Below are 17991 nucleotides of genomic sequence, written 5' to 3'. Positions count from 1 at the left end.
AAAAGTGTGGGAAATACTCTTATACGGAACACACCGTATATCAGATTTGAAAATGTCAGAGACCCCTCATTTGACACCATGAGTATCACTTTCTGTGAGTACGCCATCTCACGTCAAAGTTGCGTCGCTGAGAATATACCACTTTGCCGGAAGTAACGAGGATGGGGTGCAGAAACGCGGTTGCTATGTCGATACATAGAAAATACAATATGTCAGTTTGCTGATATTTGAGAGAAGAACATTTGGGGGGCGTCGGTTGGGTCAACCGGAAGTACAATATCACGCGTACATTTTTAAGTTATACTAGTACTCCATATCCGGCTTAAGCGCGCATGTGGAACGGCATATTTTTGACTTCCAGGAAAGTGGTCTATGACACGCATTTTCTACGAATTATTGCACCGTTGCATCAGATTTATTGGTGTCGATACAACAAATTAAAGTAATTCATTTGTTCAATATATAATAGAATATTAAACGTTGTTAGCATCATATCCTCACATTGAATTACAGCGGAATGTTATGTTATGTTTCCCTTTTTGGATAGTTACCTTGAATACACAAAGAACTACTACTTTCCTCTTTTTAGTTACTGTGTACGGTGTACGGAAATTGAATATATCAAGTAGCTGTTGATGTTGTAACCTGACATGTAGGCGTGAGTAGCGCTCCCTCCGGTCGAACAGCACCGCGGAGGGCGCAACTCACGCGACCTCACATCAGGCAGGTGATGTTGTGAAATTATGAAGCCGTTAAAAACTAGCTCATCCAATGTGCGCAATGAAGACCAAACCTGGTAAAGAATGACCTTGGGAGTGAACACAAAATATAATAAAAATAGATAAATCATTATTTATAATCTTCCTCTGTAAAATAAAAGGTTTTCTATATTTGTATTTACAGGATATTTGTATTGATATTCACAATTTTTAATTTATTATCACAGATACGACGACAAGCAACGTTGGTAAGACGATGTACCACAAAATGATTACAATCAGATGTAGGTATACACTCCAATTTTACATTTTTTAATTTATATATTTGTTATTGTTATTTGTGAGTACTTTTTTGTTTTACTTTCGTTATTAAGTTGTATTTCTATAACGGCAAGTAAAACCCCCCAAAAATATTCATAAATAAACAAAAATAACTAAATAATTAAAAAATGTGAAAATTTAAAATAAAATAAAAAAGGAGCCCTGTACCTACATCATTTTAAGCAGAATTGTGTCTTTCATAGTTAACAACCTTTTTTTCTTGTTCAATTTGAGTCATTTAAAGCAGGGGAGTCGTCACCTGCGCATGCGTCAGGTGGCCATAGCGTGTCATTGTTTACAAACAAGCGTCTACGCGTTTAGTGTGTGTTGTTATCATCGCCTGGGACTCAATTCCCGCGCGTGCGCAGGTGACGACCCTCCCGCTTTAAATTACGAATACAGAAACATTACATCATTCCTGAGAAAACTGCATGTGAAAGATATCAGAGGCATATCCTGCTCTATATCGATGTGCTGATTGCGCATGCCCTCAACACTTACGCAACGCATGCCAAAGGTTACGTGCTAACACGTTTATAACTCGATCACGTCGAATGATGTCATGTAATGACTACAATGAATCCAAGTTAACCAATGCACAACTGTACAAGTACATTCCTAAGTTCGACGGGCCCCATAATTCGGCTAATCATTGGCTGACACCGTGAATGTGCTCGCCATTGACTAAACCATGAAGTAAACATCTCATCTAGTAATATCACGGAAAGTTGAAAGTTCCTAACTAGTAATGCTTGGTTATTACATTATTATACTCAATAATAGAACAGTTTGTTGTCGTCATAGAAACGGTTTGGCAGGATATTTTACCAGATTTGTCCATCTAACTAACTATAGTGCTGTTCTTGTCACTTTTAAACGCAATCGGCCCAAATAAAAAAGGTTACAGGAGAGTCAATACGTAAGTGCCGACACAGACAGACAGACATACAGACAGACATACAGACAGACAGCCAGCCAGCCAGACAGACAGACAGACAGACAGACGGAACGTGATGCTTAAAAGGGCCATCCTATCTAGGGGTGGATCGCCAATATTTTCGATGACTAAAATGTTCGACTTTTTTTCTGAAAGCATTTTTGAGTTAGCAATAGTGTCACGTGATCATCTTTTTAAATTTAAATATCATTTGCATTCAGCAGTATTGTGTGGAGACCAAACCCCTGATCTAACTGGGTTGAATTACTGTACATCACAATTTAAAGGTGCAAAAGTTCCTTAATGTGTTCTAGTAGAACTTCGTTTAACTCATTTACTTTATATTCCAGGGCATCAAAACACGGACTGTTTAACTTTTTCATTGCTGCCCTCGCCGTTGGATGGTTATCCAAGAAAATGTGGATCACGTGATCAGAGTCATGGTACAAGTAAGACAATTCACGTTCATCCTTACATCGATTGTGTTTAACAGAATGTCTGCTGATGATTGCCATGACGACTGGGCATTGTTTCAGATAAATTAGATTCTCAGCCGAATAAGTCACAAATGCATTTACACGCACCAAGAGTCCGTCATTTTCAAGGACACGTATGAGTTTATGCTTTACCCACAATTCATCGTTTTTTGAACAAATCACATAGACGTCGTATATAAGTGGTTCTTCATCTGAAAAGAAACACAAATGCAGATATTACGCTCATAATTGTATTATATAATAATAACGTGTTTATATTTTTGTTCCAACTAATCCTGAATGTCAACATTGACAGAGTACATCCATGGAGCTAAAAAAGCTCCTACCCCAGACCATTCGTCCCGGTGTTATCGCTATCGCCACACGAGACTCCAGCTTGTCTCCTATACAATTTTCCTTCCGCCCATTTAATTTTAATATTCATATGACCTTTGCACTGACATCAATAGCCAATCGCATTCGACCGCGGACGTCACTCTAAATAAACAACTGAATAAATTAATATACCATATTTGGAAGATAGCGAGTAAATTCAACGTTGTTGGTGTGTTCCTTCGGGTTCCGAAGTCGCACGAAACGAGTTCATGTTCCGTTATCTTTCGCAAGTAAAACAGGTCGATATGTATTAAACATGGTATTTGTTTTCTTGTTTTAACCCCCTTATTACGCAAGCTTCCGTCGAAGTGGTGTTTTTTCGACGATTTGTGGCATGTTGCAAAACGAACGAAACATTGCGGCATTCTTAGCGGTGGATAAGGAATCGACTATGTCGTCACATTTATGTCTCGTTTGAAAGAGAATAAACAACCGCTCAGAAAAATATGTTGCTAATATTTAAGTGCGGTGCCTTGAAATCGCCTTCCCGACGTCCAAATTTCAAAAGGATGTTCGATTTGCAATGACGACCGTTCATATGTACTAGGCGACGTTACTAATTACTACTAGGGTCGGTGTTTGCATTAAGAATTATAGAACAAAAGATCAGCAAAGCGGTGCTTTTGTCGGCGATTTTGTCAAAGGGAATATTGATAAAATGTTGCAAAACAGAATCGCGAGTTGGGTGAAAAATTGCGCCGGCGGCATTCTCAGCATGGCGACACCCGAGAAACACCGTGTCACGGTGCATTCGTGCATCAGTACACCGAAGAAATACATACATATTGTTGCGGACGACTATTGTAGACTGTGTTCGTGTAGTCTTCGAGTTTGTGGACAGTTAAAGTCGTGTGTGAATTTATTCAAGCCAGGAAAAGCAGGAGGGATAACTTATGGAAATCGTCTTTCCAATTTGATCCAGTGCGACGTTGTGAAAGGAGCGACTCTGTCGTCTCATCTATGTCTAGTTTGTAAGAGAAAGATTGATAGCGCAGAAAAATCCGCCAATAATGTAAAACAGTGGCGTGAAATTGTCAGTCATTCTAATATCTCCCAACCTGTGAACGAAAGGGTTAAGCGTGCTGCCTTGAAATCGCCTGCCAAAACTAAAATGGCGCGTGTCACGTGACTTTGTTTACTAAAGATAGCGTGGGCGTTTGATTGACACTCAACTCATTAGTATTCCACCAATCACAGCTACATCTACTTTCTGGATGTGCGCAGTCAAATTGTATAGGAGACAAGCTGGAGTCTCGTGTGGCGATAGCGATAACACCGGGACGAATGGTCTGGGGTAAAAAAGCTCCATGTTAGGAGCAAGATAGAGTTTTCGCGACACGTGCCGATTCGGTCCAGACCGTTCGCACAAACGTTTCAAAACGTGCCGACTCATTCCAACTCTCGGCTGGTGCTGAGATCTGTAACGTGGATGCCATTATTGTAACAGCTATAAGCAACGGTCCATAACAGCCGACTATCGACGAAGATAACACAGACTATAGTATGATCGAACACGATAATTATTGAACTTGCAACCCATCTTGGGGCATAATATATTACCTTGCGTGTGCTTCACTTTACAGTCCAATGTGCCACGCATTCCAGCAATACTATTATCAAACCGACGTATCTGAAATTCAAACCACATAATAGTTTAGTTTTTCAACACACGTAATCCTCGAAAGATTCTGAATCGTGTACGTGGGGGTATGTTTGTTTACTTGTTCACTATATTACCTGGCATTTCAAATGTAAAATTTTCCCAAGAGAGAGGGGGGTTCCGAATAAAATATGGCACGGAAGCTGAAGTAAAAAAAACGCGTAAAATAAGTGTTATTGGTATAAATTTTTTAGTTATTTGATGCGTACACGCGTGTAAAGTAATAATGAGTGAACAAGAGGAATCTCATGAATTCATGTTACCTCAACTTTGAAACAGTATGATTTTAGTATGTATATAGGGTATTTATTCTTCTGCACTTGAAAAAAAAGTATAATTCAGCATGGGTACCAGGTCTGAACAATTTGGTACAAAATGGTGATATTATATTGGCAAAACTATCGAATACATCACAGACTCCATTAAAGCACAGTCCCTGAGATAAAGGGACTGTGATTAAAGTAAGGTTTCATTGGATGCCATCATGATGCTGCTTGAAATTCAATATGTTAATTAGCTGCTAATTAGTGTTGGTGACCTTAAAATACACAATCCATTGATCAGAAAATGTTACTCAAGCACCACAAATGGCCAACGTAAACATATCTCACATATTCTAATAGCTCTACGTGAATTGTTACCAATGTACAATGTACACGTGTAAGTTATGAAAGTTAATGTTGTTCGAAAGCATTTCTGGAAGTCACCTTAGGTGACGATTTTGTTCATAAACACTGCTAATGAGATCATTGATGTTGATAACGAGCATAGCTTTCCAACTTAGTTTGATGTGTTAATAAATGTATAAGGTTAAAGGGCGGTAGTCGTCGCGCTACGCATGCGCGAGATATATGGGTCTCATACGAACAAAGATGGCGACTTTGACTGTTGCGCAGATCAACGAGTACAAACTGAGACGTTACCAAGCTTTAATTAGGTATTTTGTAGGTGACGACTGTCGCCCTTTAAACTGTGCGTTTAAATACGCAGTGTTCATCCTCATATTGAACATTTTGAGCCAACTAATTAATCATTTATTTGATAAAAATCAATCAATTCCTACGAGAAACTTGTCAACGTCTTGGAAACTGTATCTACAAATCCCCGGTATTGCTCTATCGTGTGACGTCATCTTGCAGTCGCCATTCACAGTATAGCCACATCCCTCGTCGCATTCGGCGTTAAGGGATATGGCTAATATGTGAAGGATCACTCGTCAGCGATGCCGTCACATTTTGAAATACCGAGGGATCATGACTCAAACCTACCTCGTCCGGTTTAATATCAATTGTCTGTGGTACACCTTTGCAATACCTGGTGATTGTTGAACCAATGGCTGGAAACTCTTCATTATTTTTGGCCAATGGTAAGATATGTAAAATATCTTGGCAATTTTCATGAGGTAAGGTACAGAGAATCCCACAAGTATACGTAGTACATTCAAACTCTCGACATCGCATGGCCTGTATGAATCCATTGAGTCTAGCGATGATGATATAAGGATTTGACCCCTGGGCCGACTTGATGCTTACTTTGATGAGGTGCTGCTGTGTAAGGTTCAAAACAACTTCGAGTCTAACGACAAATTCTTCATCCAAATTAAATATTCCAATATTCCTAAACACTTTGTAATCTTTCGATATTTGTATACACTTGGCCATCAAACGTAACATAATTGAATCTGGTTTGAACAAACCGAAATCAAAGAAAAACATCTTGTATGGTTTCTCCGGTCCAAGATTGTCAGGGTCATCACGGTAAACCGGCCTCATTGATGGCACGATATATTCTTCCACTTCAAATCCATGGGGTGGTGTAGACAGTCTACCGATTGGACAAATGAATCCATATGTTTCTAATAAAGTCACTAAACAATTTGCGTTGATATTAAACTCCTTGAACAGATGCTGCAAAAGATCAGAATGTATGATACCCTCATCAGAGAGTCGAATCCAATGACATGCCATTTTTGGCTGTCTATCATTATCCTTAGGCAGTTTTATACACTTCATAATATTCACTAATAGTTGGGGATCGAGAATCACATATTGACGCAAGACTGGGTCTTTCTTGTGATACAAAATATATCCAGCCTGGTGAAAAAATTCCAGCATGTTCTCCATATCAGCATTGGTTTTCACTGCGCAATTTGTTTTGGCATATTCATAGGCATCTACCCACTCCGCTATTGGACGTATTCGTTCATCATCACCAAGCACCTGGTCATCATGTCGATGTGCTGAGATGAATTCAAAGAAGTGTAGCCATCTAACTGGATAATCTTCTTTCATATATGAAGACTTCAAAGTTCTTTCGTGTATTGCGTTCTTCAAATTCATTACATCTTTATCGTCTTTTTGACTTGAATTTTCGATTACAAACAATGGAGTTTTGTTTTTGTTTAAGGCTAGTCGGTTTGTAAATAAGGACCTGGAATTATACAGTTCATCCTTCAAAAAAGAGGCTATCTTTGTTCTTGTAATATAAGGAACACTGTCCCGTCGTGTCCCGACAAGAAAAATGAGAGAGTCCGGATGACTTGAATGTGTGTAAATTGATTGGAGCCAGAAAACAATGTTTTCCAATTCTTGATTCCAGTCATTTTCGAATTCGAACCTCTCAAGATTGAAAACCAGCAAGAAAATCGCATGTGAAGCAATGAACAGTTGGTGCGAGTCATAAAACACAGTATTGCCCGCAAAGTCATCAATCCGGCTCCTTATTGGCAATATTTTTGTTTGTAGTTGCTGGCGTTGCCTGGCATGATATTTGATGGACCTCGCCAGTTGTGTTCGTTTAATAATCACAGTGCGGTGTAACTCGGTATACACGATTATAAACAATCCACTAATAGCTATCAGTGATGGGAGATCTTCATTTAAAGGTAAACTCCAACCGCAGAGATATGCAAACAGAACACTTGGTGATATTGTTATCAAGTGCCACCATACCTGGCTCACTCGAACCCAAAAAAGTGTATATAGTGACCGACCAAATTCCAAACCAGGGACAATTCCAAGAGATATCATTAAAGACAAAAATAATATACGTAGTTTAGCGTTTGAACAAATGACTAAATCAGAAAAGATCATCATAACAGCGCCAAATACAATTGATAAAAGAATAACAAATTTTACTCTGAGCCATATTGTGCAGTTCTTCCAAAGTTTACAGTCAGTTATAGTTGCAATCATGAAAAGACCAAATACGGCACCAACTATCCAAACAAGTCTATCTAATACCATGGTGGCAGTGAATGCATCCATCTGCTCACTGGCTGGAGCCAACATGAAGATAAGTGCAATGACGGTGCCGTTGTGAAACCCAAATCCTAGAAATGTTCCAAAAGCAAACCCGACATTAAATGCCAAACAATTGCTAAACATAATGGTATATTGTATGCTTTCCATGTCCACTGTTTTGCGGAAGTACTGGAATAAAGTGTCTGCAAATACGGCGTAAAGTGCCACTCCACAACTGAATTCAAAAGCTGTGCCATGTTCAATCAGGCATCTCAATAACAAATAACCCGTTCCTAATGTAAATATAAATATATTCTGGAAGCGTAATTGTTGAATAAAGAAAAGTGTTGCAAAGAGTAAAAGTATGAAGAGAAACATGATTTTTCCATGTTGAATTCCCTCTCGTTCAGTTGTTGTGGTCAACTTTTTGGCTATAAGCCATCCTGCACTATTGTTAAACTCATCATTTCGAATTTCATCTACACGTTTCCAGTTATCATCAGCAAGCGTGTGTTCACACATTCTGGTTTCAATTCCCAGAGTTGTGCCTTCATTTGGGTCGAACCGCTCACCCATAATGTGCTTTCTTAAGCTTGTCTTCCCTGCTCTACTATCCCCTAACAGTTGTATGGTGATTCTGTTTTGTTGTAATTCACCTGTTTGATATACATCTTCGTAAAGTTCATCAACAGATCCCTTTTTGGACAAATATGGTACGCTGTATTGATCAACGAGATGCATTTTATTCAGCCATTTTCTCACAGTCTCCTCCATAGTTGGCACTGACGATATAATAATAAAACATATAAACTTGATAATAACATATATTCACATTTAATATTGCAAATCGTGATTCAGTAGCTGAGCTAAGTTTTCTAAATATTCTAAAACACAATGGACTGGATATATAGGCTTTTCTGGTGGCACGAATAATCAAAGAAAGTAATATAAAAAAAAAACGTGAGTCTAAGTATATAGAGTTAGTGTAATAACTATACAAATTGAGTATGCTATCACGGGGGGAGATTCTTCTCCTCTGGGGTTCTCCACACGTGTCAGAGGGGATCTCGTCTGGTCTCTCTATCGCGTCCCCTTGAGGTACGGGATCGGGAAAGTCACTTAAACTTTACAGTCAAATAGACGCACACAACAAAATACGTTCAACTCTCGTCTTAGTCGGTCAGTCGAGCACTCTATAAGACACAGCACCCTGGGGAAAAGTCCCCAAGACTATCGCAAGGCTGATCCAAGACTGCCTCTAGACTGTGTCAAGACTCGCCCCAATCATAAAGCCAATCACACAAAGCACTGAACACGTCATATCTTTTGATTAATCGTTCACTATATTAGTAACTACGAATACCAACTGTCAGAAATAGTAGTCCGAATAGCGACGGTTATCACGTAATTAGTTCTAAATCACTGAGTCGAGTTCCGTCCAGAACCTCAAATGGGCCGAAACGATGACAGACATAACACAGCCATTCACTCGTAATCAACTAATTAAGTCAGTCAACAGATACGCAAAAACAAATTCATCACAATGCCGTGTTCATGATATGCAAATAATATTTCAATATTTATCATATAATTGAATTATTTATATGATTATTATTTTATAAATATACAAACGGTACCCCATAGTTAAGAACCTGTATAAAAGTACAAACGCGACTCAATATCTTGATTTACCTGATAATTGTATTCAATGTAATCGTAAACGGTCATTTAATAATGAAGAGGTATACAGTACACTGGAGTTTTATAATTACAGAAGTTAGATAATTTAGCTCACTGAGACCAATCACTGCAATCTACTCATAAATTAACAATACAATAAAATATACGACATTAATATTGCAATAACCTGCCGCTTTTATTTGAGAACGAGAGTGATCATTTTTGGGATTGCCATACGAGACTAATTGTGGTGCACTGTTTTTCGCCGATGTTGTTGATGTCGCAAATTATAAAATTTAATTATGAATTACAGTAGTATAAACTGTTGTTTCAATTCATTTAATACCAAAATCGTTAATTTTCTGTCAGAATCGACCGAGAAATAATACTACAACTTACTAGAACGTCGACCCCAAACAAGCGATAAACTACCGTTAGTGTCCCCGTACTTTAAGTATCAGTAAATTAATGAGTACATGTCGCAATCTACCAATGACTATTAATAACCGATGACATACATTCGCAAACACATATATCAAAATAGTTATTTCGTAAACAATAATAGTTTATGAATGACACACCCCAACAGTGTCTCGACATGAGTAGTGCGTTATTAAGACATGCGTAAAATGTATGAGTTCATGATAAAATTGGTCACAAAAAAGTTATCAAACCGGAAAACAACTCAATTTATAACGTTAATGTGTGTGACAACACGTAGTGTTTATAATAAAGTAATGGTTATCTTGGCAACACCCAATTTTCGCTATCGACGTTACTACCAGTAATTGTAAATTACGCACATACATGTACTTGACGGAAGGATTTTATTACATCCATGGTTACCGTATATGTACGTCATCACCCCTCCCTCCAATACTACGTTTGGACGAAAAAAACTTTTCTGATGTAGTACACCAATACTACTACATACATTCCCAAGGCTCACTTTGATTGTAGGTCAGTCAGGCCATGTGTTCAGAAAGATATGTCCGCTCACAAACAATGGTATTTTTTGGAGTTTCAAAAGCGCGGTGTACAACATAAGTCTATGAGGGATTGCGTTTGTTTTTATAGAAAATGAATCATTCTGAAATCAGTATATCTGGTCCTACAATTTTGCACCTCGCACGCCATCGAATTTGTTCACCACAGTCGATTAGACGATGCCGACATGTCTGCGGTTTCCAGACATAACAAGAGTTATCACCCTGTTCAAACATGTTGTGACTTGTCATACATGAGGCGGGATGGGAATTGATGTGGCGGTGGCACAGGAGGGGCAGAGAGGGCGGTCAAAATAAATAAAGCTGAAACCTTTTGTGTCAGCGAAATGTGTCCCTCAAAATACAGGAAATAGCGTTTCAGAGAGTCTAGATTTAATTTTTTAAGAGGGAGCATGCCCCCGGACCCCCTAGTAAGATCGCCGCCTCTGGGTTGGGTAAAACCCCAATTCTCACAGCACACATGCTTCACGCTTTAAGGTTTGTTTACAAGGTTTACAGTTAGCGGTGGATTAACGAAATGAAGGATAATAGGCAAAGTAGCTTACTTGAATAGAAGCGTCAATTGTGATGTAACCAGGCCACCTGGTGGTTGGTATCAGGGCTCAGAGACACTGAGTCTCGTACATATACTGGTATACAGGCCGAACAATATATCTACTCATGAATACGTTGCATATACAACTCACTTGAAAGTGTTGCTCACGGAAGCAGGCGAGTATTAATTATGAGTTCACAAGATATGAATGCATCATGATGCTGCAACTGTAGATACTACAAGCTCGTGCTTAGAAGGTATGAATATAAATTCAATCCAGTGAGAATGATGTTTATAACGTGCATGGCTGTGTCAAATTCTCGGCAGTAGCAATCAGCCTCGGTAGTCAGCTCACAAGATGGCCGTCTATAACACTCACTCAATCACGTTCCGAAACTACGCCGACATCGCTATGAATTAGAATCGAGTGATGTGAATAACAAGTACATGTATAACATAGCAAAACTGACATAACCTTGCCCGTAGTGTAGTGGATGTACAGTTCGTGAAAATAGATAGCTTTTACAAATAATGAACTAAGTGAGTCAACTGTTTAATTATTTAATTATGTTCAATTATTTCCAAACATCGTTTGGGGATATATAATTGAACGCCTGAAAGCGTTCGTAAGTTTATATAGAGTGTATGACGTTACTCTTCGAATACGACGTGCCAATGGCCGAATGGAGGTGTTCAATTAGCAAATAAACTGGGATGGATAAATGTTTGAGATTACGTTTTCTCAAATTTAATATTTATTGTCTGTGGAATATTCAGAGAACATATATCACGAATAAATGTGGATGGTATGAATATGTTTAGAGTGGAGTGGCGAAAAACATTTCCTCTTCAAAATACTCCCACAAAACATACATCTACTACGCATGCTCATAATATATACCACGTGACTTTCTCAAAAATGTATATTTTTAGAAATGATGTCATGAGGAAATAGCCGTAACTTTTATCGCGCTGAAATGTACTCTACTCTGTGTACAAAACGCTCTTATCGCGAAGCCATCAATGGTACAACTAGGTCAGCCAGTAATTAAAGTGCCAACGCAGTGTGACTTAGACTTAGACTTCCAGCGTTATCCATTGTACTCTCTCAGACTGCATGTTAGTTCTGGGAATGCCTGACCCAAATAAAAATGCGTATATGATCGCTGTGCCACTTTTCGGGGTACCATATACTTGCCGATTATATAATGAAGATTTGAGTGTGACAAAATCAAATTTCTGAAAGTTAGATACATAGATATTTTACACTCTGGCCCAAAGGTCGGTGCGCGGTCGTGGAAACCCGGGGGAAGTTGGTAAAAACATGATATAAATTACCTGCTCTCGTGGGAACAATTCGTGAGGCTTCATCAAAAGACTGCTAAACCTAAACCAACAGTGAGCCCAGGAACTATAATAAACTGTATACATAGTCTTTGTCGGTTGGTATCTAGTGTATAAAAATGGACAGTGGATGGAGGCTCCAGCGATCCCATATTATTTTGTAAAACTAAATATCATCAATGTAGGACAATCAATTAATATATGGAAGGCGTTTGCTGATCGAGATGAAAGACGCACGACTATACAGACCACATGGATACCACTAGTGTTCACACAGAATCAACGTTCATCGTTTTAAATTCGCTTTATATGGAGAGGTCAAGACTTGCGCACGTGCTCCAAAACAACGGAAAGTACTCACGCTAAAACACAAAGGCTCATGGGTAGACGCATGTTTGTGAAAAACAACGCTATGCCCGTTTGCCGCATGCGCAAGTGACGACTCCCCCGCTTTAAATGGAATACCAGCTCCAGACTTCTATACATCTACAGCGCAATCCCACACGACTTTACAAAGCTGGTTGAGAAGGATTAGTTATCGTGATTTTATTACAAAATTCTGTCAAATCTATTAAAATTAAATAAAAATACCATTGTCAAGGACATTTGTATAATAACTGTTAAACGTGATTGGCGTCACTACGATCAATTCTCTGGTCGCCGACATCCACTGATTGGCGTTGGTTTTCTATCGGACCGTGAATTCACGATATCCAAATAATGTTATTTTATCTCAACTGCGATTATACTTATGTATGTGTGGTTGATGTGTTAGGCAACCTTATTCTGCTTTTATTTTTATCGCTTTCTGCACTGAATACTATTACTTTAGAGCGGGAGTGTCGTCCCCTGCGCACGCGCGGGAATTGAGTCCCAAGCGACGATAACAACACACGCTAAGGCTCTTGGGTAGACGCATGTTTGTAAACAATGACACGCTATGGTCATCTAACGCATGCGCAGGTGACGACTCCCTCGCTTTAAGAAGTAAATACGAATTCAAACAATTGTACATGCTACATGCTATGGACAAAGCAACAAACAACAAATGTAAAAGAAGACTGTGCAATAGCGCCACCACGTGTCAAGTTTGGTGATTTTTTTTTAAAACTCGTAAAGCCTAATATATTTGCTCTCGTTAAAGTGTTCAGATCCAGCACATCTGTTGCCATCCCATAGGTCCACGTGACCAGTAGCACCTCGTAGACCACATGTTCCTTCAAATATAATTATGCCTTTTTTACCCTGTAAAAAGTAAATAATAAACAGTTTGAGGCTCGTGTATAATTGTTCACTTTTAGAGCACCTGTAAAAATGTGTTTATAAAGTTTCAAACTGTCGTAGATTGACCCTGTGTGATGCACGTGAGCCACGATGAACCCTGTGTACCCAGTAGTGACCGTGGTGAATGGTATGTAAATTGACCCTGTGTGATGCCCGTGAGCCACGATGAACCCTGTGTACCCAGTAGTGACCGTGGTGAATGGTATGTAAATTGACCCTGTGTGATGCACGTGAGTCACGATGAACCCTGTGTACCCAGTAGTGACCGTGGCGAATGGTATGTAAATTGACCCTTGTGATGCACGTGGGCCACGATGAACCCTGTGTACCCAGGAGTGACCGTGGTGAATGTATGTATATTTACCCTGTGTGATGCACGTGAGTCACGATGAACACTGTGTACCCAGTAATGACCGTGATGAATGGTATGTAAATTGACCCTGTGTCATGCACGTGAGCCACGATGAAATATGTGTACCCAGTAGTGACCGTGGTGAATGGTATGTAAATTGGATCGGTAACGAAATCGATGGGCACATTCCCTCCAGGTATTCATGATGTAAAATGGCGTTCGTTGGTGTTTTTGTTTTCGACAGATTACCAACGGCAATTTTATATATTGCGCTAGATAATCGTACAAATAATACACACAAATGAAAAGTCCAGTTACCTACCCTATATTTTGTTTGATCTTTTGAAATGAGACTGGCTGGACCCTTACGGCTTTCCAAATAACAACGCATGGTTGCAGCACCAATGATATATTTGTCACCTTCACAATTGTGAGTTCCTGACCAATTAAACTCTCCTTCTTTTAGATCATCAAGATCATGACCTGCGTTAGAAAAAAAATTGGTAATATTATACGATGAAGCTGAATTACACAATAAGGCAGCCAATAGTAATTACTGGCCTTGTTTGTTTGTTTACACAAACATTATTTTCATAGAAGAATTGTTTCAAACCAAATCAAAATACTTATTTATGAAAGCTCATAATGACCACTAATTGAAAATCTATGTTCCGTTAGATGCAACCATTATGTGGTCACGTGTCATTTAGTAAAGATCCAATTAGTACATGTAACGAAAATAAAAGGAATACTAGTACCACTTTTTATCCTAATAATTGATTGATTTATTGGTCGAAAAGGCTGCTAGTTCCTATCACCTGCAGTGGAGTTCGTGTGATTTCTGTTTCTTCCATGAGCATTAAAACTGGCGATTGATTGAGGAGTGTGTTATTCCCTTGGCCAATCAGTACAACAGTAGGTGAAATTTAAATAAATAATAATAAACTCGTCACCGTTGCTATGCGGTTATTGTACAGGTCTCAGATTTCTGAAGTGAGGCGAAGCGTGGTGAATCGAATATAAGAAAATCCATAGAAACGAATAAAAACGCCAATCGAAGTCCAACATGTGATATAACTTGAGTTTTATAGCGATATTTGCACATCGAATGTGATTATATACTAGTAGTACGATGATATACAAAGATGATGGCAATTGCAATACATATACATATACATATACATAGGGGGTATAATAATATTGCTCCATCGCATATTAGTGGTATGACGATATGGCGAATATATACGAATATACACTTGATATTGGCTAGCCTATATCAAATGGATATACTAGTTTGTAGACGAAGAAATATATTTACCTGCTTTGATTAATGCGTGACTCAATCTTATAGCGCATGTATTTGTGCCGTACAAATCTGTCTGTAGTTTGCATAATCGTTGTATTTCTGTATTGGAATCCCAGTCCCTGTAATTGGGATAGTTCTCCCAGAGTTCTTCAAAACTTGGCCACGTGCTCACTAAATAAATAAATATAATTGTCATATAACTATTATGACATATACTTTATATCGCAAATTACTGATATGTAAACATTTATTTATTATTATAAAAGAATACATTTGTTTTTCTGGAGACAGACAAAGTGGTTACTCAGTGTATCGGTTTGGACGCCATTAAAATAAATATCGTGATCTTCTATATTTCAGAAATATGTTCGCCTCGTATCATAGTAGGAAAATACTGTAAAACATGTTTAAATAGCTACATGCCATTTTAGCGAATTTGACTCCATGCATGAATTAACTGAATCTTAATTTAGCTAAAGTGCCAACACTCCCATTGTGAGAATATACTTTATTTTAAATTATTGTCATCTTGAATTAGCGAAATTACAGATTAGCTAAAATAACATGCTAGCTAAAAGACATGTTTCACAGTAGATAATACTTACTTATGTAAATCTAGTTAGACAGCGCCACCTATTGCCAGGCCTATTAAATGGAAAGTAAATATTACTGTTGTGTTGACATTGCGCCTTAAACCACCGTTGCCTAGGAAACAACTTAATTCATATATTTTATATTCTATATTCTGTACTGGTTTCGCTCCGATGCCCTCGTCTGGGAGGCCTGTGTACTGTAGACCAAACATCACGTTAGACGCACCAGATAAAGTGATAGGTTCGACCGAATCATCGGCAGGTCTATGACACAGGGTCTATGACCGAAGAAACACTGACTCGTACCCCCATGTGACTATTTCTCTACTCGAATTGAATTCCGTATAAAAACGCGCTTCGTGTTACCTCCATGGTTTATTTAATTCTATTTATATGCTTTGCCATATACAACAAAACAGGAAGTGTTACTCTATGAATTATAAATGACGTAGACGGCCAGCTGATCACATGTACTTAGCAGCATACAATGTAATACTGAGAAGGACATTGACTTATAGTGTCTCGTAACATACTTGAATCGAGTGTCCAGTGAACAACAGGGTTAAATCAAGGATACATTGTAATGGTAAAGTTCCAACAGATCCTCAAGTCTCAATCGTATAGTACGTAATAAAAAACAAACATCTAAACAGATACACTAAAATTTTTGGAGCTTCTGCCCATGGCTAATAAAACGTACGATAATGTGTTGAGTAAAACATGATATGATTATTTACCGTCAGCTACACTGGCCTCCCTGGCAATGTATAACTACAAGCGATGTCGGTGGTGTAAACAACAGGTAGTATTAAAACCAATTGTTACTGTTGGTCGATGTTGCCATAGGGATACATGTACATGATATATATGCAAACATGCATATATAAATATATATATTCAGTAAATCGTAAATTGGTGTTAGAACTTACCCAGAACGGCACGGATATGCAGTATATTGTCTTGTGTTACGTCAGATTCGGTGTACACCGTGAGGGCTCAGCTACAACACTGTGGATGTTGCACTGTATAATTGAAACGCGCACAATGATCCGATGACCTGCTCCATTCATTGAGTGGATGAGGTCAACGCGCCTCATAACAATGGTCCTCGAGTTGTTATTGTTCAATGTATAACAACGGTAACTATGGTTACGCCAGCAAGCTATGCACACATTTCACGTTAATGATTGGCTTGTTTTGGGGTGCTAGAGTATTAATGCCCATTAGGTGTCGTCGAACCCATCATGCAACACTTCAACACCTGAGTACAATGTAAACATCACCCACTTCAAAGTTTAACTGTAGAGGGTTTTTTTACAATTAGTAAATATTATCATGCTGGTTAAATCACGATTCCCATCAACACTTGGTCAATTTTCTCACACACGTGTACTACGTCTAGAGAAGGGGCATGACGTTAGATTTGCCTCGATTGATGTCTGGATAGGGCTTCAGGAAAAATGAAAAATCCTTTCTAAAATCAGTACCGGTAATATATAATAAAGAGACTAAAATGTGTTATTCGCAAATTCCACCTTATTACGGCTGGTTCCTAGATGTTGTTGACCTGTTCTCCAACAACAGTTATACATATCAAGCTAATATAGTCCCAACCGTGACTATCACACGAGTAAACAAGAAAATGTATACTGTATTATGGAAAGCCACAACCATGGTACACAGTACCACAGTCCTGTGATAGTCCATTCAATGAGTTCATTTATCATGTTATATAGTGCATTTACCATAACATCGTAGTGAATGTCACAAACTCGGTCACAATGGGTGGTGTTGTACAACGTGCATAAACTTTATCAAACTATATATTTTATTTTCTAAACCTTCTATACAAATACATATTCATTTACGGAATTCACATGAAACTTGTGCACAAGAAAATATCACATTAATATATATACAGAAATTAAAAATCTACTGTCCATCTATGTGAAGGGCACAAGTTCTCTGAGTAAGTCGATGCACAAATCGCGAATTGGCCATACATGACCCTTGGGTTAGGGGGTTAATGCAAAGCAAAAACTGTGGTAAAATTTACGGCATCGATATCATATCGTGGTCATGCTGTGTTCTGTCACGCTCCTCAAAGCTTGGCATAGACGATACTTCACCCACCATCCA

The 17991-nt window shown here is 38.5% G+C and overlaps 2 protein-coding genes across 5 annotated transcripts; both read right to left on the bottom strand.

Moving 5' to 3' along the window:
* Positions 1-427: 427 nt before the first annotated feature.
* LOC144364551 (uncharacterized) lies at positions 428-12731 on the bottom strand. 4 transcript variants are annotated; one of them, XM_085495920.1, is made up of 6 exons: positions 12312-12731; positions 11125-11383; positions 5778-8533; positions 4410-4479; positions 2453-2665; positions 428-808 (listed from the first exon to the last, which is right to left on the bottom strand). In XM_085495920.1, coding segments are annotated over exons 2-6 (3084 nt in total). In that variant the 5' UTR covers positions 11126-11383; positions 12312-12731; the 3' UTR covers positions 428-764. The 4 variants fall into 4 exon arrangements, with proteins under 4 accessions (XP_085352046.1, XP_085352044.1, XP_085352043.1 ...); XM_085495918.1 differs by lacking the exon at positions 428-808 and having other exon boundaries at positions 839-2665; positions 9444-11383; XM_085495917.1 differs by lacking the exon at positions 428-808 and having other exon boundaries at positions 839-2665.
* A 117-nt stretch (positions 12732-12848) lies between these two features.
* Positions 12849-16907, bottom strand: LOC100367392 (uncharacterized). The gene is made up of 5 exons (XM_002740779.4): positions 16782-16907; positions 15865-15904; positions 15272-15430; positions 14276-14436; positions 12849-13562 (listed from the first exon to the last, which is right to left on the bottom strand). Coding segments are annotated over exons 2-5 (462 nt in total). The 5' UTR covers positions 15866-15904; positions 16782-16907; the 3' UTR covers positions 12849-13421.
* Positions 16908-17991: the final 1084 nt, after the last annotated feature.

Source organism: Saccoglossus kowalevskii, chromosome 22, assembly GCF_978046115.1.
Source record: "Saccoglossus kowalevskii chromosome 22, keSacKowa6.1, whole genome shotgun sequence".
NCBI classification, from domain to species: Eukaryota; Metazoa; Hemichordata; class Enteropneusta; family Harrimaniidae; genus Saccoglossus; species Saccoglossus kowalevskii.
The sequence above is the reverse complement of the archived record's forward strand: the minus strand, read 5'-3'. Positions and strand labels throughout refer to the sequence as shown.